Genomic DNA, 23,124 nt, shown 5'->3' with positions numbered 1-23,124 from the left:
GTCATCTCCTTGGAAAATACTGATGCAAAGCCACTCCTTTAGTATCTCAGACATGCCTCGTGGCCAACAGCAATCGATTTCCATTTTGGAAAGATGTGTAGGTTAGATGGATTAGCCATGGTAAATGCAGAGAGTTACAGGAATAAGGTGGGGGGGGTGGGCCTGGGTAGGATGCTCTTTCGGCGAGTCGGTGCAGATTCAATGGGCTGAATGGCCTCCTTCTGCACTGCAGGGATTCTATGGTCTCTGATGGTGTTAGTTAACTTTTCAGTCTTTATTTTTATTCATTCCATAATCTTAAACCCAATAGCCTTAGGAAAATTAACATACAGACGGATCTGGGCATGCAGACCAACAGTTCCCTAAAAATGACAACGCAGGTGGGCAAGGTGATTAAGAAAGCATATGGCATTCTTGCCTTTATCGGCCGAGGCACCGAGTACAAGAGTTGGCAAGTCATGTTGCAGCTATATGAAACTTTGGTTAGGCCGCACTTGGAGTATTGCATGAAGTTCTGCTCATCACACCAGCAGGAGGACGTGGAAGCTTTGCAGAGAGTGCAAAGAAGGTTCACCAGGATGTTGCCTGGTCTCGAGGGTGTTGGCTGTGACGAGAGGTTGAATAAACTAGGATTGTTTTCACTGGAAAGACGGACGCTGAGGGGAGACCTGATAGAGGTCTACAAAATTATGAGAGGCATAGACAGGATGGATAGTCAGAGGCTTTTTCCCAGGGTGGAAGTGTCAATTACAAGGGGGCAGAGGTTCAAGGTGAGAGGGGGAAAGTTTAAGGGAGATGTGCGGGGGAAGATTTTCACACAGAGAGGGATGGATGCCTGGAACGCGCTGCCAGAGGAGGTGGTGGAAGCAGGCACGTTAGCAACATGTGAGAGGCATATGGATGGGTACATGAATAGGGAGGGAATAGAGAGATACAGAACGAGTGAGGGCAGAAGGTTTTTTTTTAAGTTTAGTTAGGGCATCATGATCAGCACGGACTTGGAGGGCCGAAGGGCCTGTTCCTGTGCTGCACTTTTTTTGTTCTTGTTCTAAATGTTGGTTGGCACCACAGTAAACTGAACAGATTATTATATTTGAAGTTATTCTGAACACAATTTGTAGTTTTTCTCACTTGCAGCTTTGAAACCACATTGCTGCAAGGAAATCAGTCTGTCGGAGAAAGTGGTTGACACCCTTCCACACACAGAGGAAGTTGATAGCCACGGTGTCAAGGGTCACTGCGTACTGATAAGGAGATAATATATCTTGACCTCAAAATTCCAAAGGGTGAGTCACGTCACTCATACACCAATAATAAAAATACATTGCACCAGTTTGTGGAAAGGAGGGATAGTTACGCAATGTTTCCTGAGGCAGCTCGTTTCATAACCATTGGAACAGTACTTGGTGTTAAACCTGTGCAAAATCTATGAAATCGGCTCGATCACACCACCCTTTAAAAAAAGGGATAGAATTCAGCCTAGTATAAAGACAAAATACCGCGGATACTGGAAGCTGAAACAAAAGCAGAAAGTGCTGGAGAAACTCAGCAGGACTGACAGCATCTGTGGAGGGAGAATAGAGCCAACGTTTCGAATCAGGATGAACCCTTCGTCAGAGCTGGCGACGGGTCATCCAGACTCGAAACGTTGGCTCTAGTCTCTCTCCATAGGTGCCGATACAATTCAACCTGCCTACTTGAGCAGCAGATAGGGGTCCAACAAGGGAAGGAAGGAACAGTGCTGACTTGGGTCATTCATTTGATTCTCCAATAACTTCACTTCATGTCCTGTAGATCTCTTTATCATACTTTTCAAGAGCTATATCTGCAGAATGACTATCCCACCAAGCAGCCAGGCAAGGCAGCAGGGCATGACACCAAGGAGGATAAAATAATTTTGAAGACCTAGCACTTCAAGCCTCATTGGAGGAAACTGAAGTTAGGGGGCACAGAATCATGCAGGAAAGTAGCACTGGTGCTGAATGGTAACTTGTTCCCATGGCAACCTCACCAGGGTGGACAAAGTAACATCCTGGACACCCTTCCATTTTCACCTGGGCACTAGCACATTCTTTCTCTTCAAGCAATGCCTTCATAACTATTTCTTCACACTGTAGACTGGCCAACTTAGGATCTTGCACTATGATCAGCTAGCAATTACGTAAAATTCTATCTTCAGCTTTAAGAACTCTCCAAGCTTCTGAATCCACGCTCAACTGCTAGTCACCTTTTTATTCGATCCAGGGCATGGGAGGGAACAGCAGCACCTTAGGAGGAAGACATTGCAGTTTTGGGGGTAAGCACTCAATCCTTGCCAGAGGAGCCAACAAGTCATTATGATGGTGTCCCCCATGTAGACCTCACACCACTTGAGCTAGGACCTCCTCACTGCAGGGCGGCACAGTGTTTAGCACTGCTGCCTCACAGCGCTATGGACCTGGATTCAATTTCCAGCTTGGGTCACTGTCTGTGTGGAGTTTGCACATTCTCCCCGTGTCTGTGTGTGTTTCCTCCGGGTTCTCTGGTTTCCTCCCACAGTAAGAAGTCTCACAACACCAGGTTAAAGTTCAACAGGTTTATTTGGTAGCAAAAGCCACTAGCTTTCAGAGCACTGCCCCTTCGTCAGGTAAGTGGGAGTTCTGTTCACAAACAGCGCATATAAAGACACAAACTCAATTTACAAAATAATGGTTGGAATGGCGAGTCTTTACAGGTAATCAAGTCTTAAAGGTACAGACAATGTGAGTAGAGAGAGCGTTAAGCACAGGTTAAAATTGCACATATCGACACAGACATTCCACATCATTCCTCCCACAGTCCAAAGATGTGCAGGTTAGTTGGATTGGCCATGACAAATTGCCCCTTAGTGTCAGGGGGACTAGCTAGGGTAAACATATGGGGTTATGGGGATAGGCCCTGGGTGGGATTGTTGTTGGTGCAGACTCAATGGGCTGAATGGACTCCTTCTGCACTGTAGGGATTCTATTCTATGATCATATTAAACTAAGCCATTCTTAAATGATAAAACTGTGAAGGACATAATGCTGCAGAATCCTGACAGAACAGTCCAAGCAGTGACTGTGCCACTGAGATCTCAATGGACCTTTTGATGACCAATCTTGTAGAAGGATGCGCCATATTGTACCATTCCTCAGTTGTTGACCTGGCAATTCTTACTGGGGTCATTATACGTGGAAACTGGAAGAAAGGCTTTGTCACCCAGAATCCATCTGCTAACGTGATTTCTGCCCTGACAAGATCAGAGGAGACAATGGGCGCGATCTTACCAGCTCACCGCGCCAGTTAGTCAGTGTGGTGAGCTGGGAAGATAGCGTGTGAGGGGAAAAATCCAATTTGCGTTAGTGCGAATTGGTTTGCTATCCTCCTGGCCCTGCTTTGCCGGCGAGAATAGCTTCTCACCCAGAAAGGCCACAAAACCCTATTAACATAAATTTAAATTGACCTACTTGGTTTGGCACGGCTGCTTCTCCCTCATTGGTGAGAATCATGTCAGCGAGAATCACTACTGCTCAGCAGTTGCAGGGACCAGGCAGCATGACAGGCAGTGCCAGCCTTACGGTGCCCAGCTGACACCCTGGCAGCACCCACCTGACACCCTGACAGTGCCACCTGTGAGGAGTTCTCCATTCTGTCCTAGAAGGGAACTCTGGGCCATCACTGCCCTCGGATTCCACCCTATTATTATTGAATGTGGAATCCTCACCATCTCCCTTGCAACCCGTTTACCTGAAGTTTACAGTTTATTTATTAGTGTCACAAGTAGGCTTCTATTAACACTGTAATGAAGGCACTGTGAAAATCCCCTCGTCGCCACACTCCGGCGCCTGTTCGGGTACATTGAGGGAGAATTTAGCATGGCCAATCCACCTAACCTGCATGTCTTTTGGACCACGGGAGGAAACCGGAGCACCCGGAGGAAACCCAAGCAGACATGGGGAGAATGTGCAGTCTCCGCAGGGTGACCCAAGCCAGGAATCGCACCCTGGCATTGTGAGGCAGCTAACCACTGTGCCACTGGTTCCCCTAATCCTCAGCAGTGACCTCCTTTGACCCAGAATCTCACTTCCGCCTGCTGGCCAGCTACTACTTCCATTCAGGTTCAGAGGACAGCCTGGATGTTAGAATATCCTGTGCCTCACACTGCAGAGGGCTAGTCAGTTTTCCATCTGCTTCTTTCTGCAGAACTCCAGGTTGGGAGTAAAAACTGGAATTTTCTTTGTGAATTACCTTGTTTATTTGAAACATCATTCATACTCACCTAAAAAAGTGCATAGAAAAATAATATGAATATGACAGGTATCTGAACCAACGAGGATAAAAAAAAATCAAATTTATGTATGTGCATGCATGTGTGTTTGTACATGTATGTATGTACGTGTGCGTGTGTATATGATTATATGTGTAAGTGCGCGTGTGTGTATGCTTGTGTGTGTACGTATGATTGGAATTTAGAAATTAAGCAAGGGCCTGTAACAGAATTAAAACAGGCCATAACCTCTGTGCACCAGGGCAGTGTAACTGGGAAAGGGACTCCAAAGATGTGCTGGGGAACTACTCCTTGGCAGTGTAAGCAATCCAATGGACAATTGCTCTGTGCTGGGAACCATCTAAACATTGCCATTTAAATTGCAAAGTTCGGAAGCTCCCAATAGTCTTACATCAATAGTTACCCAGAAATGTTAGAAGAATTAAAACCAATTCTAGATTCTGGCTAACTAATGTACAGACCCCTGACAGGACTCCAACACTCCCCCCTCCCCAGCCACACCACCCCCTCCCCCCACTCCCCCACATATCCCAAATCCTGAAGCGACCCCAGCCACCCCAGGCCCGACTCCCAACTCTTATCCCCGCCAGCCCAACCCCGGCCACACCTGACTCCCCCCGCACTCTGCCCCCATCCCCTCAAAATCCAAGGCCCAAACCAACCAATGAGTGGTTCCATGACCCAGCAAGGGCCCCAATTCGTGCAAGCATAGCAGCAGTTAAAGCTTGCCTGCGGTACTTGAAGCCTCTTGTACCTCTCAAAGGGAAGATGCATTCTGATTGCAACAGGTGCTGGAAGTGACTGGGAAGAATATCTGCGCAGATGTAGAAGTGCAAAAGGGTAGGGGGCACGCTACAAGCTTCTCTGATACAGCACTGGAGGCTCTGGTGCACGAGAGAGGTCCTCTATTGATAGGAATCCAGCAAGCTCGAAGGCACTGGGAGCTGGATGGATTGTGATGCATGATTAGCTTGTCAACTTAAGCCAGAGAATCCCCTCCAAACCGGCTCCAATCTGACCCTGCATATTAATATGATTTAAATATGCTAATCTGGATCACACCTTCGCTAGATGTGAACCAGATGACATCGGGGTGGGTGGCGGAAGGGACTCAGAGAATCCCAAAGGCGGTTCTTCAGCACTAAGCATGCTAAGTAAGACCCCTTCCCCACAAGATTCTCTGGTCCGAGCGCGATTTACACAAGAGTGCCAGAGGATCAAGCCCGTGATGTACACAAAGTCGAGTGTGGGCAGCTCATGCCACTCTGTACCAGGGGGAGGCGCACTATCCTGGCAAAGCCTCGTGCATGCTTCAGCTCTCTGGTCAGAGACAGAGCTCCCTTCTCCTGATATATAGAGTGTCAGCCATCTCCCTGGTCAGAGAACTGTGCCTGTTGCAGCCTGCAATGAGCCCAACACAGAGAAATCCAGGGCCACATTCACCGTCACAGCCACTGGCACGGTTGCTCCTGTCCCGTGCTGAGGCTGTAGATCTGCCTGCAAGAGGTGACAGATATCTGTGATCACCTCCTTCCCAAAGTGGAACTGACACACAGTCCTGGCTTAGGCTGAGGTCAGAGAAATCCTCCTGGATGAGCCTGGGTGGCTAAAACCTGCTGATGTCCCTTCTCCACCTCTTCCTCCCACTGTGAGCAGCTTCTCCTCCTCTGTGCTGTCTCAGTTCCATTTCCCTTTTATGCTGTCGAGAAGGGGAATGGTAACTATAGGAGCTGTCACTGAGAGAATGTGATCATACCGGAACCCTTGAAGCTAAAATCAAGGCCTGCTCCACATGCAGACACCACTCCCTGTGGACTTTGTCAACTTTGAAGAACTGTGCAAATCACCAAGTCCTTCTGCAGACTCCAACAGAGACATTAATCAGCAGCTGAGGTGACAGTAGTTGATGGCCGCTTCGAGTGGCATAGGTGGGGAAGAGGTGTCCTTCCTGCTGGTGACTATATACTCTGTGCGCGTGTTTAATGGAAGACATTAGCTGGGGCGATGATGTCAAAAATAAACAAAACACTGGCATCGAATCAGCGTAGCATGTTGCTTGTCATCAAAACCTGCCATTTTTATAGATTAATCGTGCAATGTGATCATCACTGGTGAGGCCAGCGTTTGATGCTCATTCCTAATTGCCCTTGAGAAGGTGATGGTGATTCAACTTCTTGAATTGCTGGTGTCCATCTGATGTAAGTACGCCCACCACGCTGACCCAGCGACAACGATACAGGGCTGAAGTTTCCCTAAACATTTCTGAGTGTCACATTGACGAGAACAATGGGGTGAACCGCGTCGGTCTTTCAGACGCACTCAGCATCATCATCTTCCCACCCTCAGTTGCAATGAAAGAGCCTCCGTGCGAATCACGCACTCCATCCCACGCGGTCGCAGCTGTGGCACTGGTAAACTGGGAGAGCTGCACGTAAACGCTCCCGCTGCTGCCACACAGTCAGTCACGGCAGGAAAATGGCACCGTGCAGAGCAGCCCCGCGGTTCACCGAGGGTGAGTTGAGACGGCTGCAGGACATCTTACAGGAGAGGAGGGCCATCTTCTTCCCCCGGTACGGTTTGACGGCCCAGGGGTCAGTTCTATAATGCAGCCTGGGAAGCGGTGGCAGCGGCAGTCGGTGCCGGCGCACTGACATGGACGGTGTCACTGTGAGGCTACATGGAAGACCTGCACCCAGTGCTGTAAGAAAACGAACGATCTCGATCGGACAGCAAAAGTGAGTGTCCATCCTGTCCTGCCATCAGTTCCATCTGTCACGCCTGGAATGTCCATGTTGATCCACTCCCTGACACCCCGCAGCATTCCAGCACCCGGCCTCCTAGTACCTTCCTCCAACCCCTCTGGCACCACACAGGGAGTCCCGAAGCCCGACGTACCCAAAGAGGCTCAGAGTGTCATTCAACGCGACTGAGGCCCTGTAGCCTCAGAGTGACACACAGCCTGGGATGGCATCCTCACCACCCACTCAATTCTAGGACCAACCTCCCCCGCCCCCCCCCCCACCCCACACACACACACACACACACACCCCACCCCACCCCACCCCCCAGCACCACCTCCCACCTCCAGAACATTTGGCCACATGGTGGTGCTCCTGATTCTCAGTCAGATGTGCACCCGGGTGCCACTGTGCAGTCGGAGAACAGGTAGGAGTCAGACTTGTGTGGCACTAGGGCTGCATCACATTGTGCGCATAGCGAGTCGTCATCACCCTCCTGCCTGGACCAGTAACTCGCTAACACGGCCAACCCTGGTGTGATGTCAATGGGACCTATGGAGAGTTACGTGTTACAGAAAACCCGACCTCTGACCTGCTCTCCCTCCTCTGCACACTTTCAACGCATGCTCCTAAGATACGTGCTTGGGCCTCCTCAAAATGGTTGTCAGCTCGGGACACACCGGAATTGTGCATGCACAGCACAGCACAGCACTGTTGGGTTGAAGTCATGAATGTCATGTCGAGACTATACAATAACTGTACAACTGAACAACACAAAAATGTGTGTCTTGACAGTGAGACAAAAGAGAATAAGTTCAAACTGGTGAAAAGGACATTTGAACGGAAGTGATTAGCAGTTGGAATGGACTTCCTGGTAACGTAGGCAAAAAAATCTTGAGGTGTTTGTGATGCTTCTGGAAGGATGAGTTCAGCAGGGTGTATAAGCCTTCCTTATCAGTATTTATCTTGTAACTTTGTGAATAGCTGTTAGGTAAACATTAGGACTATATACAGGTCTAAGTTATATAATGATTTATTGAATTCTAAACGAAAGGTTATATTTGATGGAGTAAATAAAGACAAAAAGACAAAGAAAATTTTAAAAATAATCTCCCCAGTTTCATTTCTCTTTAAATCGTTATAAATTTCATTTGCAATGAAAACCACATAGGAACTAAATTTCCTGTTTCATGGGTGTTTCAAAAACTTTCTTCCTTTGCAAGTAGGCATCAACTGAAACAGAACCTGAACTCACTTCCCTAAAACACTCCTCAAGAAGCAGTGCATTTTCTCCCCTTCAGTGACTTCTGTCGAGCCACTTCTGCTTCAGTGTGCTGGGATTGTGCAAAAATTCATGTAAATTCATTTCCCACTGAATCTTACTCAGAGAATGAAAGCCACGCAATCAGTTTGTGTTTTATTTTTAAATTATTTGAACTGATTAGACATATCGAACAGCAAGAATGCAATGTTCAGCATGATATAATTGAATATATATGTAAATGTGGAATAGGTAGTATGAAGAAATTTACTTATTTATTTTTACTCCATCCTTACAAGTTACAAAGCCAATACTCAGAATGGACCGGGCAAACCCAAATCCATTCCTTGCTTGCTCCAAAAACCAAATTCAAATTCCAATTGAATCCAATTCAGGGCCCCCACGAGAGAGACAAACAAGATCTAAGCTGACAAGATAAGATAAGATAGCAAGTCATCATCACCCTCCTGCCTGGACCAGTAACTCGTTAACACGGCCAACCCTGGTCCATCACCCTGGTGTGATGTCAATGGGACCTTTGGAGAGTTACTTGTTACAGAAAACCCGACCTCTGACCTGCTCTCCCTCCTCTGCACACTTTCAACGCATGCTCCTAACATACGTGCTTGGACCTCCTCAAAATGGCTGTCAGCTCGGGACACACCGGAATTGTGCATGCACAGCACAGCACTGTTGGGTTGAAGTCATGAATGTCATGTCGAGACTATACAATAACTGTACAACTGAACAACACAGAAATGTGTGTCTTGACAGTGAGACAAAAGGGAATAAGTTCAAACTGGTGAAAAGGACATTTGAACGGAAGTGATTAGCAGTTGGAATGGACTTCCTGGTAACGTAGGCAAAAAAATCTTGAGGTATTTGTGATGCTTCTGGAAGGATGAGTTCAGCAGGGTGTATAAGCCTTCCTTATCAGTATTTATCTTGTAACTTTGTGAATAGCTGTTAGGTAAACATTAAGACTATACATAGGTCTAAGTTATATACATTGCACCCCATCTTGGATTTGATCTGACACTTGGGCCGGAATTTTACCGGCATGCCCGCCCGAGGCTTGTAAGATCGCACCCAAGGTCAACGGAGAATACCGTTCTGCGAGCTTCACCCGCCCCGATTTCGGGGCTTGTGTGCCTGTAAAATCAGGGCCTTGATCTTAGCCAAAAGGCCGAGAAGCGATTCAAGGAAATTTATTAGGGACTAGGCTAACAATAAGTATTTTTCACTTTCAGGACAAAATCTCACAAACAGATTAGTAAAACAATTAACAGAGTGGTGAGGTATGCTGAATAAGTTGCCAAGTTAGTATCAGATAAAACCATGACCCCCTAAAGGATTTCTTTTGATGTCAGTTGTGGCTCAATGGTAACATGCTTGCCTATCAGTGGGTAGTTCATGGGTTTTGCCCCACTCCATTGCTTTGAGTGCATTATCTAGTCCGCACCTCAGTGTCGTATTGACGGAGAGCTTCGGTACCTGAGATGCCATCTTTTGAATGGGATGTTAAATTGAGACTGTTCGCTGAAGTTGGGGAAAATAAATCTCATTGCAATTTTCAAAAGAAGGAGGCATTCCAGTGTCCTGGCTGATATTTATTCCTTAGCCAAAGTCCCTAAACCAGATGTTCTGATGATTTATCTCATTGTCGTTCGAGGAATTTTGCTGCGCTTACATTGGCTGCTACAACCTCCTACATTACAATTGTGACTACTTTATTGACTGGTAAGCAAGTTGAAATGTCCTGAGGTCATGAAAGTTATTCCTTTTACTTCCTGTTAGTAGAAGCTAAATTATTTTTCAAGTCTGTTTGCATTGGGTTGGTTTTAGAAAGATCTTTTCAACGGTCGAAAATTTCCTGCCGTACATGCCGGTGGAATCTTTCAGTCCCACCGATGGCTAACCCCCACTGTAGGTACCCTGGCATCAGAAGCTGTGAACAATGGGAAAACCTGTTGACAGTGGCAGGACTGGAACTCGCCATGGGGGCAGGGGGGCAGAAAATCCCACTGAATATTTTGAATCAAGGGACCAAATTCTTTTTAAAATTTATTTATGGGATGAGGGGTCATCAGCCGGGCCAGTATTTATTGTCCATCCATAATTGGCCTGGAGAAAGTGTTGGTGAGTTGCCTTCTTGAACCATTGCTGTCCATGTGGAGTAGGCACATCCACTGTGCTGTTAGGGAGGGGGTTCCAGGATTTTGACCCAGCGACAATTAAGGAACGGCAATAAAGTTTCAAGTTAGAATCATGAGTGGCTTGGAGGCAAACTTCCAGATGGTGGTGTTCCCATGTACCTGCTGCCATTGTCCTTCCAGATAGTATTCCTTGTCCTCCTAGATATCCTTCATGGATTTGGAAGGTGCTGTCTAAGCAGCCTTGGTGAGTTTCTGCAGTGCATCTTGTAGGTGGTGCACGCTGCTGCCACTATGTGTGGGTGGTGGAGGGAGTAAATGTTTGTGGATGGGGTGCCAATCAAGTGATGACCCCCCATCCCTCCCCCCATGGACATCAGGATCACCCCCTCCCAATTTAAGGTATGTCTCCCCTCCCCCTTCCCCAAAATAGATCGCCGACATCGGGGCATTGGGGACCTTCTATGGGGTCCTCCTTCATGCTCCCCTCCACCCCTCATGACCCCGTTCATGGCCTTCGGGCCACCATCCCCCCTCAGGCCCCACTCTCCCCTCAGGCCCCACCCCCCCCTCAGACCCCCCACCCCCCCTCAGACCCTCCACCCCCCCCCCCCCCCCCACCCCACTCCTCAGGCCCCATCCTCTCAGGCCCCACACCCCTCAGGCCCCAACTCCCCCCCCCCTCAAGTCCAACCCCCCTCAGGCCCCATCCCCCCTCAGGCCCTGTGCCCCCTCAGGCCTCAGCTCTCCCTCAGGCCTCAACTCCCCCTCAGGCCTCAACTCCCCCTCAGGCCTCAACTCCCCCTCAGGCCTCAACTCCCCCTCAGGCCTCAACTCCCCCTCAGGCCTCAACTCCCCCTCAGGTCCCAACCCCCCCCTCAGGCCCCAAAACCTCCCTCTAGCCCCAACCACCCTCAGGCTCTAGCCCTCCTCAGGTCCCAACCCCCCCCCTCAGGCCCCACCCCCATAGAACTGCCCTGGCACCCTGGCAGTGCCCATCTGGCAGTGCAATCTGGAACCCTGGCAGTTGATACTGCCTGGTTGGTACAGCTAGGGTGCCAGGTGGGCACTGCCCAGCCATGTCCCTGACTACATGGGGGTTTCAATGGCCTCCGATTCCCACACTGAGGCTGGTTGTGGAGACCAGTAGTGATGCTCGCCAGGTTTCCATGGTGCCCAAGGGTCAGAGAATCCCAGGAGCAGGGAGAATCTGGCTTGAAACAGACAATGAGGCAGGAATTTTACTGTCCCGCCCACCACGAAATTGGAGTGGGTGAGGGGCGGACAATGGAAATGTCCGTTGAACTCTGGTGGGATTTTATGGTTTTGGGACGAGCAAGGTCATAAAATCCCGCCCAGCATATTTAAATATGCTAATCTGGTTCCTGCTCTCACTGGGCGGGAACCAGATTATGTCCGGGTGCGGTGACTGGGAGATTCTCAATGGGGGTTCACGCCGCAATTCTCCGACTCCCTGCCACCCAACATGATCCGCGCCAGATCGACGCAGCTGGAAAATTGCGACTACGTTGTTTCTAGAATTAGCTGATTGAGGTACTTTAATTAATGAGAAATTATAACACAAAGCCCCAGAAAGCCATTAGTGCAAAATCATTTGAAATGCTTAATAGTTGAGACTGAACCTGATTTGGGAATTAACAATATTAAAGAAAAGGTTGGGAATTGTGTTGAAATAAATCATGCTAACAAGGCCAACAAACATTGGTGCAGGTTTAATCGGCTGAATGGCCTATTTTATTTGATTTTTCAGCATGTCTATATAATGTAATTCTGTATAATGAACATTGAGAGGAAAATACTTCTTCAACTAAATCCAAGCCTTGTGCATATTCTAATTATGAATTGATCCAAAAATCCCTGCATACACTCCATATTAAGAGTTTTAACAACACCAGGTTAAAGTCCAACAGCTTTATTTGGTAGCAAATGCCATTAGCTTTCGGAGCGCTGCTCCTTTGTCAGATGGAGTGAAAATCTGCTCTCAAACTGCTCTCAGAGTTCTCAGAAAATCTCAGGAAATCTGCTCTCAGAGTGTCTCTGTGCCCTGTTTGAGAGCAGATTTCCACTCCATCTGACAAAGGAGCAGCGCTCCGAAAGCTAATGGCATTTGCTACCAAATAAACTGTTGGACTTTAACCTGGTGTTATTAAAACTCTTACTGTGTTTACCCCAGTCCAACGCCACATCATACATTCCATATGGCAGGAATAAGGAATAATTGTCATGTAAAAGAAAGAGGGTTCAAACAGTTTGCTAAAATGTACTTATTCATTTTCTGAGAAAATATAAGAATTTGGTTCACTGTACTGTTAGGCTACCACCATCTGCTTAATCATCGAATCTCTACAGTGCAGAAGAGGCCATCCAGCCCATCAAGTCTGCTCCGACAGAGTATTTTACCCAGGCCCTCTCCCCACCCTGTCCTGGTAATCCCACACATTTACTATGTCTAATCCCATCTAACCTACACATCCTTGGACTGTGGGAGGAAACCGGAGCACCTGGAGGAAACCCACGCAGACACGGGGGAGAACATGCAAATTCCAGAACGACAGTCACCCAAGGCTGGAATTGAATCTGGGTCCCTGGCGCTGTGAAGCAGCGGTGCTAACCATTGTGCCACCCAATGTTCAGATGTGTTTAATAAAGATTCCATGGCATGAATAGAAAAGAACAGGAAGTTTTTCCAATATCGTCGCTCACATTGCCTCCTCAAGTAACATCACCAGAAGTAGATTAATCTGTCATTTGGGGGGCCTTGCCATGAGCGACTTATCTCTCCCCAATTTGCCTGATAAACACGGACTGCACTTCAAAAGTAATTAACTGGCTGTGAATTGTTTTGGGATATTCCGAGGATTCAAGGGATGCTACATAAATAGAAGCTTGACCTTTCTAATGGTAAAAGTAGACTGTGAGTAATTCAAAATCAAAGTTTATTATTCCTTCGAACCTTTATGCCTTTTCGAAGATGCTAGAATCTGTATCCCAAATATTAGAACATAGAAAAACTACAGCACAAACAGGCCCTTCGGCCCACAAGTTGTGCCGAACACATCCCTACCTTCTAGACCTACCTATATGACTGACAATACAGGCCAAATAGACAATGAAAAGGACATACCATGAGCAGCTGCAGCAACAGCACCAACAGAAGCAGCATGTATTTGATCTATGGTTGCGTGCAGATTGGGGTGTGGTGGAGTTCTCATTCTGCGACATCTGCTGCTTCTTCTCTCTCTGTTCAGATCTTGCGGACTAAAATAAGAAATACAGAGTTTGGAAACACGGTACCAATTGAATGGGTGCTACAAGCTCCCTTTTTAACATACCAGAGGAAAGCAAAGGTTCTGGTATTATACATAAAAATGATTTCCAATCATTGCACATTTTCTGTAGCAATAGACTTCACAAAGAACTTCTGAGACAACTTCCTGCTTCTTGTGGTGTAGTAAGCATTTTCCTGTGCTATCATATGATATTTTTTTCCTTACTGCAATATAATTGGAGTACACATTCTAGTGAGTGCTGTCTGTTACGACTGAACAATAAGGTATTTTGAATGTACAAAAGAAAACTGGTACAAAAATGTACCTCTTGTTACGGTAAAAAGGGTAGGATGGGGTTCTCTCAAACTCTGCATTATTTAATGCAGAAACCCTGAAGAAACTGTGCGTTTCGGCTTTGCTTTAGTAAATAATTACAGCCTTCAGTAGGCTTCAAAGAGAAATTAGGCCTCATCTGCTGTGAGTCTTACTGAAGATTTTCGACAGGGAGGATCGAATTCCCTGGTAAATCCCATGGAACTACACCTGACACACGCTTGATTTTACCCTTAAAGGAGGTTGGTGGCAGATCTGTCCAGAGCCCTGGCTCAACTCCAAACCAGAACAACCATGCGTGACTACTGGCAGTGGGGGATTCCACTCATAGCCTTGGCCGCTTGGTTTAAATGAAGTTCAGACCATCTGCACGCCTTCATTACTTTGGACAACAATGACTAATAATTCAGTCAATGAACGTCAATTCAAGGACAGACTTGCAATCATATAGCACCTTTCATAACCTCAAGACTATTGTAATGATGTTGCTTACAGAATGTGTCTGTTAAACAACCCTTCATAGTCTTCTGTATGTTAACAGCAAGTCTTTATTATCCACTGGTAACTATTTACGTATATAATAAAGGGCAGGGAGCTATTTCCATATCTAAATCTTAACCATTTCTGCTCACACTGACACTAGATCTGGATCATTAGCCTTCTTAAGTGTTGGCAGTACTTTACTCAGTCCCACATTAATCCTGTATTTACCAGACCCTTCTACTACAAAGACATCACAACTATTGAAGTACTTTTGAAGTGTAATCACCTTTGTAATGCAAAAAATGCAGTCATCAATCTGTGCACAACAAGCTCCCACAAACAGCTGCAGCAGGGTGATTATATTCAGATAATCTGTATTAATGATGTTGATTGAGGAATCATTATAAGCAGGACACCAGGGAGATTTCCCTTAGTGTTCTTCCAAGTGTGTTGTGACGATACCGTGCCTTTAAGAATTGGATTTATATCATGTTTCTTGTGAGGGGTATGTTTAAAATTCAGCTCTGTTTATACAGTGCCAATTTGTCTGTACTAAGCGGCTCACATGCTGAGAATGCAAGTTAAAAATTGATCTTATCTAATGGGGTGTTTGTTTTAATCGAAGTAATTGCATTTTTTTGTTTATTTTGGTTTTTCCCCTGGGTTTTCAGAGTAGGGTTTTGATTAGGTTGATTGACAAGAGACAGAGTCATGTGCTAATGAGAGGAGCTGAGCTTACAGGGAAAAGCAAGTGGTTTCTGCTTGGTTCTGAAAGAAGCAAGAGGTGTCTCTGTCTCTCTTTGGAGGCTGCTGTTATGGAGCTGTCAGAAGACAGGTATCTCTCTCTCTCTCTTTGTCTCTCTCTCTCCAGAAGTGTTCAAAGGCCCTAGGTGGTAAACAAGTACAAACACGTAAGCCTGTGTATAGCTAACTGATTTTGAGATGGAGTTTAAGTCAGTAAGAGGAATATTGCTTAAATTGGATCTAATAGAGATAGATGAGCAGTTAAGAACTGTATCTTGTCATATTTGAGTATTTCAATTGGTAAAAGTTAAGCTACTGCATTTGTTATATTAAACTGTATTGTTAAAATAAAGTTTGTTTTGATAAAAGCTTCCTAGTGTGTCATTAGAATCACACCTGGAGTGAAATATCTTGTCCCCAATTCATGCCAAAATAAAAATAAATGTTGTGGTCTAGTCAGGCTTGATAACATACTTTGGGGTTTCTGCTCAGGTACCCCAACAGTATCATGAGATCTTTTACAATGTTTATGAAAGACAACATATCTCACAGTGGAACACCTTCAGTACAGCACTAAAGAGCTGAATCTTCCTGACCAGAGAAGATGAGTCAGGAGATGGAACCAGGAGGAAACTTGTAAATTTTCACATGGGCTTGACTGAGCATACTTGCCAGAGGTAGGGTCAAAGTGAGTGCAGCCACCCACCTAATAGCAGTGGGTAGCCAAATGTCCCAATAGGAGGCCAGCTAGAGACATGTCTATGGAGCAGTCTGGGTCTTCCTGATCGCAGACAGGCCCTCTGATGATAACTGGAATGCGGCAGGGTAAGTGGAAATGGCTGACCAGTAGCAGGTTGAACACCAGCAACACCTCCTTTAAATCCCTCCTTCCAAGAGCTGTGATGACCTGGCAGCCGTGGCAGCCACACGATTATTTTTAAAATGTTGTAATACTTCAGAGGGCACCTCCATCCTGCGGTGCCCTTGCAGTTTCCTGCCTCTGTCAGCAATACCCACCTCTCCTGTCGGAGCTGATGGCACTCCCAGAGGTGGCTTCTTAATTGGCCACATTCTGGAAGATGTCAACGTTGTTTGGGCCTGCATTTGTTGCCAATGGCAGCAAAACATCAAAGTTTCTGTCTGACACGTCAGCTAAACTTCAACTTTAACGTTCAAAAATTTGTCAGATAATCTTAATAATGGACACTGCACTATAACAATTTAATTGCTTTTGTTAAGAGTTGATGACATTGTTATAATGAAAGCTCCAACACAAGACATGAGCGGGTAAAGTATGCTACCATTTCAGTGTAACACTGTGGGCACAATGACATGTGAATGTGCAGTCAATGCAATTCTAACACACAAATAGGACCTTTGGGGTGGACTTTCTGGCTGCGTGCGCCCAAGACTGGGAATTCCCGCTTTGAGGTCAACAGACCTTTACACGGTCCACTGAATTTCCTGTCCCGCCCGCTATGATTCCCATGGCGGGCGGGACAGGAAAATTCCATCCTTGGTCTTATCGGTCAATATTTGGTGTTTATTCTCCAGTTGGTTAATAGTCTATATTCGCTGTGCTTACCCTGTAACCGTATTGTTTTATTATCTTTTCCTTCAATGGTCTAACGCATTCCTAAATGTTAACACGGAGGCCGTGCCAGCCAATATGTTCGGTGCGGAATCCCAAAGCCGTACAGTTTCACCACCTAAAAACCTTCTCTATTAATGGGATGGCACAGTGGTTAGCACTGCTGCTTCACAGCACCAGAGAACCGTGCAAAGGTCCGTTGACCCCAGCCGGGTTTTTCCGGTTTTGGGGCGAGTGAGGCTGGAAAATCCCGCCCTTAGTTTTATCTCCACATCCCCTCACTCTAGACCCTTCAAACCTTTATAATTTAAGTAATTCTATGAGATCAAGCTACATCTCCATTGTTCTAACAAAAAAGAGCCTCAATTTTTCAAGTCTTCCTTTATATTTGTATTTCCTCACCTCAGAGATTTTGCATTCCATCTCCTAATTGTTCCAACATTCTTCCTAAAACACAGAGTCAGAAAGCAGCGCATTCCAGCTGCCATCTTAATAAGGTGTTTCATGAATTTAACATGACATCTTAATTTTTGTATTCAATGCATTTCACCATCCTGCAGTAGATTTTTAAACATCTTCTCATTCCCTTCAGATGCTTCTTGTAAACGTGAGTCCCTAAGTACCTCTGCACATCTACAACAGCCAGCCTTTCATATGCATAATTTCAATGCTTAATTATTTAATGTTTTATCGCCAACTTGTTGCATTGCACATTTATGACATTGAATTCTGTCTTCCACCATTTTATGAATATTCCCTTAAAGCTTCTTTTAATCTTCAGAATTATTTACATGTATTCTGGTTTAGCATTTTCTGCAAACTTGAATGCCAGTGATTCTAGCCCAATGTCCAAATCATTGATATACACAGGCAAGGGGTGGTGTTCTATTGGAGACCGCTACAGATTTCTAGCTATTCACAGAAACTGTCCTTAACTCCTGAGGTAAGTGCTATTTCTATCATGGGAATGCAACATGAAATGCAAGTTAATGACGCATTTCAGCACAGTTATTGTAAGCTTTTGAAAAATAAGTAGGGGCGGCACGGTGGCACAGCAGTTAGCACCACTGCCTCATAGCGCCAGGTGGGTTCAAGGTGGGAGCTATAAAATAAATGGCAGAACTATCAGGAGCATAGACACACACAGAGATCTGGGAGTACAGGTCCACAGATCCTTAAAAGTGGCAGCACAGGTGGAAAAGGTGCTGAAGGAAGCATATGGCATGCTTGGCTTCATCGGGCGGGGCATCGAGTATAAAAGTTGGCAAATTATGTTACAGTTGTATAAAACATTGGTTCGGCCACATTTGGAATACTGTGTCCAACTCTGGACACCACACTACCAGAAGGACGTGGGAGCTTTGGAGAGAGTGCAGAAAAGGTTTATCAGGATGTTGCCTGTTATGGAGGGTATTAGCTATGAGGAGAGATTGAATAAACTGGGATTGTTTTCCCTGGAAAGACGGAAGCTGAGGGGGCGACCTGATAGAAGTTTATAAAATTATGAGGGGTATAGATAGGGTGAACAGTTGAAAGCTTTTTCCCAAGAAAGAAATGACAATTACAAGGGGGCACAAGTTCAAGATAAGGGGGGAAAGGTTCAGTGGAGGTGTGCGGGGGAAGTTTTTTACACAGAGGGTGATGGGGGCCTGGAATGCACCACCAAGTGAGGTGGTTGAGACAGTTAAGTTAGCCACATTTATGTCTTATCTTGATAGGCATATGAACAAACGGGGAATAGAGGGATCTAAGTGGTTGGTTCAGATAGGTAAACATGATCAGCACAGGCTTGAAGTGCTAAAGGGCCTGTTCCTGTGCTGTACTGTTCTTTGTTTGTTTAGTTCCTGCCTCGGATAACTGTGTGGAGTTTGCACATTCTCCCAGTGTTTGCATAGGTTTCCTCCCGGTGCTCCGGTTTCTTCCCGCGCTCCAAAGATGTGCAGGTTAGGCTGATTGACCATGGTAAACTGGCCCTTAATGTCAGGGTGTTTAACAGGGGGGGAGGGTGTTACAGGGATAGGGCCCAGGGACTGTTGTTGGTGCAGGCTCAATGGGCCGAATGGCCTTCTTCTGCACTGTGAGGATTCTATGATTCAAACAATCTCGTGAAAAGAGTATCTTTTTAAAACTATCTTGGCTGTTGGAGGAATTCTTGAAATATAAACAGACACAGAGGACTTTCTTGGGCAAAAAATATATAATGGACGGAATTTTCTACTTCTGCCAGTGGCAGAGATCATGGTGGGTGGGTGCACTTCATTTGGGGGGAGGCAAAAATCCCGGTGGCAGATTGGACGGTAGGAAATGTGTTCTTGGGTCTTTTAGGGTGAATTAAAAGCGAGTCAAGTTTCCCAATGAAAAGTGTTGGGAACCTCATTTGCATTTATTTGCATCTCCTAATTAAAAGGCCACCTCACTGCAATTAAGATTGCAAGAATGTAGAATGGTCATTTTTACAACTGCATATAAGTGGTGTGTACCTGGCAGATTTCGCTTCTTCCAAAACTTTGGGGTCCATAGGTGTTGCTCTCTCCTTCCTGGGGACCTTGCATAATTTCACTCGAGTGCTGGCGGGGTGGGTGGGACGGAGGTGTAGGGTGGACAGGGGAAGCAGGCTTATTGAGGAAAGGGGCAGAGTGTCCGGAGAAGTGATGGTGGGAATATCTTAGAGGGCAGGGTCGGTCCTGGGAGGAGAACTCAGGGTACTTGTGATTGGAGGGAATAATCACAGTCAGAGGAGGGAGTGGGTTGTGATAGAGTCGGAGGTCCAGGGAAACAGTCGGGTCGGAGAAAGTCTCATTGTGGGTTGGGGGGGGAGGGGGTCATGGATCAGGACAAGACAAGTAGCTTGGATAATGGGAGGGGGCAGGGTGAGGGTGGGCAGGCAAGTGGATGGTAATGGGTTTGAGGAGAGGGAAGTCATGCGGAGGTAGGTCATGATAGGGTGCAGGGTAATGGAAGAGGTTCAAAGGTGACATAGACTAGAGGAATGGTAATATTAAGTGGGTCTCGGGTGATGCAGGGGAAGTTAGTAGGTGGGTGAGTTTCTCTAGTATGAGTTGCAGTCACATGGACTCTGATGGAGCAGTGCAGAGCTCCTGTCCTGCAGTGAGTGAATGTCTGCCCGGGTGTCCTTTGTATGTGACACCGAGGCCTTCAACTCCATGAAGTAATAGCGGGGCAATCCTGCCCATGATTCTGCCGAGCTCCTCATTGATGTGTAATTAATGACCTGAAAAGTGGAAGATTGTACATATTCAACCACCCCACTGCCCAGAGGGAATCACTCCCATTTTCCCATCCGCCACTGGACTTTGTCTCCAGCATGGAAACTTTTGCTCAATATTACTCGACCACAGATATAAAATCAGGTGCCAACATTAGCTTGGGTATGGACAAGCAGAGACATGGACAAAACACCAACTCACCAACTCCTTGTGATCATTGTACTATACATCAGAGTTCCTGAAAACTATAGAACATAGAACAGTACAGCACAGAACAGGCCCTTCGGCCCACGATGTTGTGCCGAGCTTTATCTGAAACCAAGATCAAGCTATCCCACTCCCTATCATCCTAGTGTGCTCCATGTGCCTATCCAATAACCGCTTAAATGTTCCTAAAGTGTCTGACTCCACTATCACTGCAGGCAGTCCATTCCACACCCCAACCACTCTCTGAGTAAAGAACCTACCTCGAGCATCCTTCCTATATCTCCCACCATGAACCCTATAGTTATGCCCCCTTGTAATAGCTCCATCCACCCGAGGAAATAGTCTTTGAACGTTCACTCTATCTATCCCCTTCATCATTTTATAAACCTCTATTAAGTCTCCCCTTAACCTCCTCCGCTCCAGAGAGAACAGCCCTAGCTCCCTCAACCTTTCCTCATAAGACCTACCCTCCGAACCAGGCAGCATCCTGGTAAATCTCCTCTGCACTCTTTCCAGCGCTTCCACATCCTTCTTATAGTGAGGTGACCAGAACTGCACACAATATTCCAAATGTGGTCGCACCAAGGTCCTGTACAGTTGCAGCATAACCCCACAGCTCTTAAACTCCAACCCCCTGTTAATAAAAGCTAACACACTATAGGCCTTCTTCACAGCTCTATCCACTTGAATGGCAACCTTTAGAGATCTGTGGATATGAACCCCAAGATCTCTCTGTTCCTCCACAGTCTTCAGAATCCTACCTTTGACCCTGTAATCCACATTTAAATTAGTCCTACCAAAATGAATCACCTCACATTTATCAGGGTTAAACTCCATCTGCCATTTTTCAGCCCAGCTTTGCATCCTATCTATGTCTCTTTGCAGTCTACAACAGCCCTCCACCTCATCCACTACTCCACCAATCTTGGTGTCATCAGCAAATTTACTGATCCACCCTTCAGATTGTCGACAATCACCAGGCAAGACTGTTCTCTTCCTGTGGGGGAGCACTTCAGCAGTCACGGGCATTCAGCTTCTGATCTTCAGGTAAGCGTTCTCCAAGGCGGCCTTCACGACACACGACAGCGCAGAGTCGTTGAGCAGAAACTGATAGCCAAGTTCCGCACACATGAGGACGGCCTAAACCGGGATGTTGGATTTATGTCACATTATCAGTAACCCCCACAGCTTGCCTCCTGGACTTGCAGGCTGTCCTGTCTGGAGACAATACACATCTCTTTAACCTGTGCTTAATGCTCCCCCCACCCACATTGTCTGTATCTTAAGATCTGGTTGGCTGTAGGGATTCGCATTCTAATCAGTATTCTGTAACTTGATTTTGTGTCTCTATGCACTGTTTGAGAGCACATTTCCACTCCATCTGATGAAGGAGCAGCGCTCCGAAAGCTAATGGTATTTGCTACCAAATAAACCTGTTGGACTTTAACCTGGTGTTGTTAAAACTGTTACTGTGTTCACCCCAGTCCAACGCCGCCATCTCCACATCATGACTATCCCCGTGGACAGTGAGGACCCAAGGATAAAAGCCAAAGGCTCTGTAATCTCATCCCTTGCCTCCCAAAGAATCCTAGGTTATATTTCATCAGGCCCAGGGGATTTATCGACCTTCAGTTTATTCAAAACTGCCAGGACATCCTCCCTCCGAACATCTACTTCCTCCAGCCTATTAGCCTGTAACCCCTTCTCTTCCTCAAAAACATGGGCCCTCTCCTCGGTGAACACTGAAGAAAAGTATTCATTCATCACCTCTCCTATCTCTACTGACTCCATACACAAGTTCCCACTACAGTCCTTGACCGGCCCTAACCTCACCCTGGTCATTCTTTTATTCCTCACATAAGAGTAAAAAGCCTTGGGGTTTTCCTTGATCTGACCCGCCAAGGACTTCTCATGTCCCCTCCTAGCTCTCCTAAGCCCCTTTTTCAGCTCATTCCTTGCTAACTTGTAACCCTCAATCGAGCCATCTGAACCTTGTTTCCTCATCCCTACATAAGCTTCCCTCTTCCTTTTCACAAGACATTCCACCTCTTTTGTGAACCATGGTTCCCTCACTCGGCCATTTCCTCCCTGCCTGACAGGGACATACCTATCAAGGACACACAGTATTTGTTCCTTGAAAAAGTTCCACTTTTCATTAGTGCCTTTCCCTGACAGTTTCTGTTCCCATCTTATGCCCCCTAATTCTTGCCTAATCGCATCATAATTACCCCTCCCCCATCTCATCACTAAAACTCTGAAGCAGGTTGTCTGGTGCTTTCAGTTGACTTCTGGTTCATTAACAATTACTTTGTATTTATTGTGTGCTTTTAAATTTCAATTTCATCTTCATGTGATCAAAGGTCCTTGATTTCCACAATGTAAAAGTCAGGTTTGTAAATTGATTGAGTAAACCTAACTTTCAGTTGGAATTTAACTTCAGGACGGTTAAATTGTAGTTGAAGGTGGATCAATAGTTGAATAGAGGTAAACAAGTATTTCCACTATTTACCTCTTCTATAATTTGCATCATTACATCATGCTTTTCCTGTTGTTTAAACATGCAAAAGTATGGAAATCGACTTCGAGTCAGCATCGGACTCAAATGGCTGAAAGAGATCAAAACAATTTATTTGCTAACCCCTCCCTGCTCGATGACATTTTCTGATAAAACTGATTTTAATACCTTCTTTCTGCAAAGGATTCAGTGAGACATTTCCTACATGAACTCACAGCAAGGTCTTTGTTCCTATCAGTATGCCACAATGGTTTATATTCTTGCATGATCAATAATTAATAATCAATTATTATT

The 23,124-nt window shown here is 46.0% G+C and overlaps 1 protein-coding gene across 2 annotated transcripts in view; it reads right to left on the bottom strand.

Moving 5' to 3' along the window:
- Positions 1 to 23,124, bottom strand: part of LOC144508317 (regulator of G-protein signaling 20-like) — a 114,376-nt gene that overhangs the window by 43,262 nt on the left and 47,990 nt on the right. For both annotated transcript variants that reach the window (XM_078236142.1, XM_078236143.1), the window contains exon 2: positions 13,586 to 13,719. In XM_078236142.1, the coding sequence (XP_078092268.1) occupies positions 13,586 to 13,683 (98 nt within the window). In that variant the 5' untranslated portion in view covers positions 13,684 to 13,719. The remainder of the gene's footprint in view (positions 1 to 13,585; positions 13,720 to 23,124) is intronic.

The sequence above is a fragment of the Mustelus asterias genome, chromosome 20, assembly GCF_964213995.1.
Source record: "Mustelus asterias chromosome 20, sMusAst1.hap1.1, whole genome shotgun sequence".
NCBI classification, from domain to species: domain Eukaryota; kingdom Metazoa; phylum Chordata; class Chondrichthyes; order Carcharhiniformes; family Triakidae; genus Mustelus; species Mustelus asterias.
Note: the sequence above shows the minus strand (reverse complement) of the source record. Positions and strands in the feature narration are given on the sequence as shown.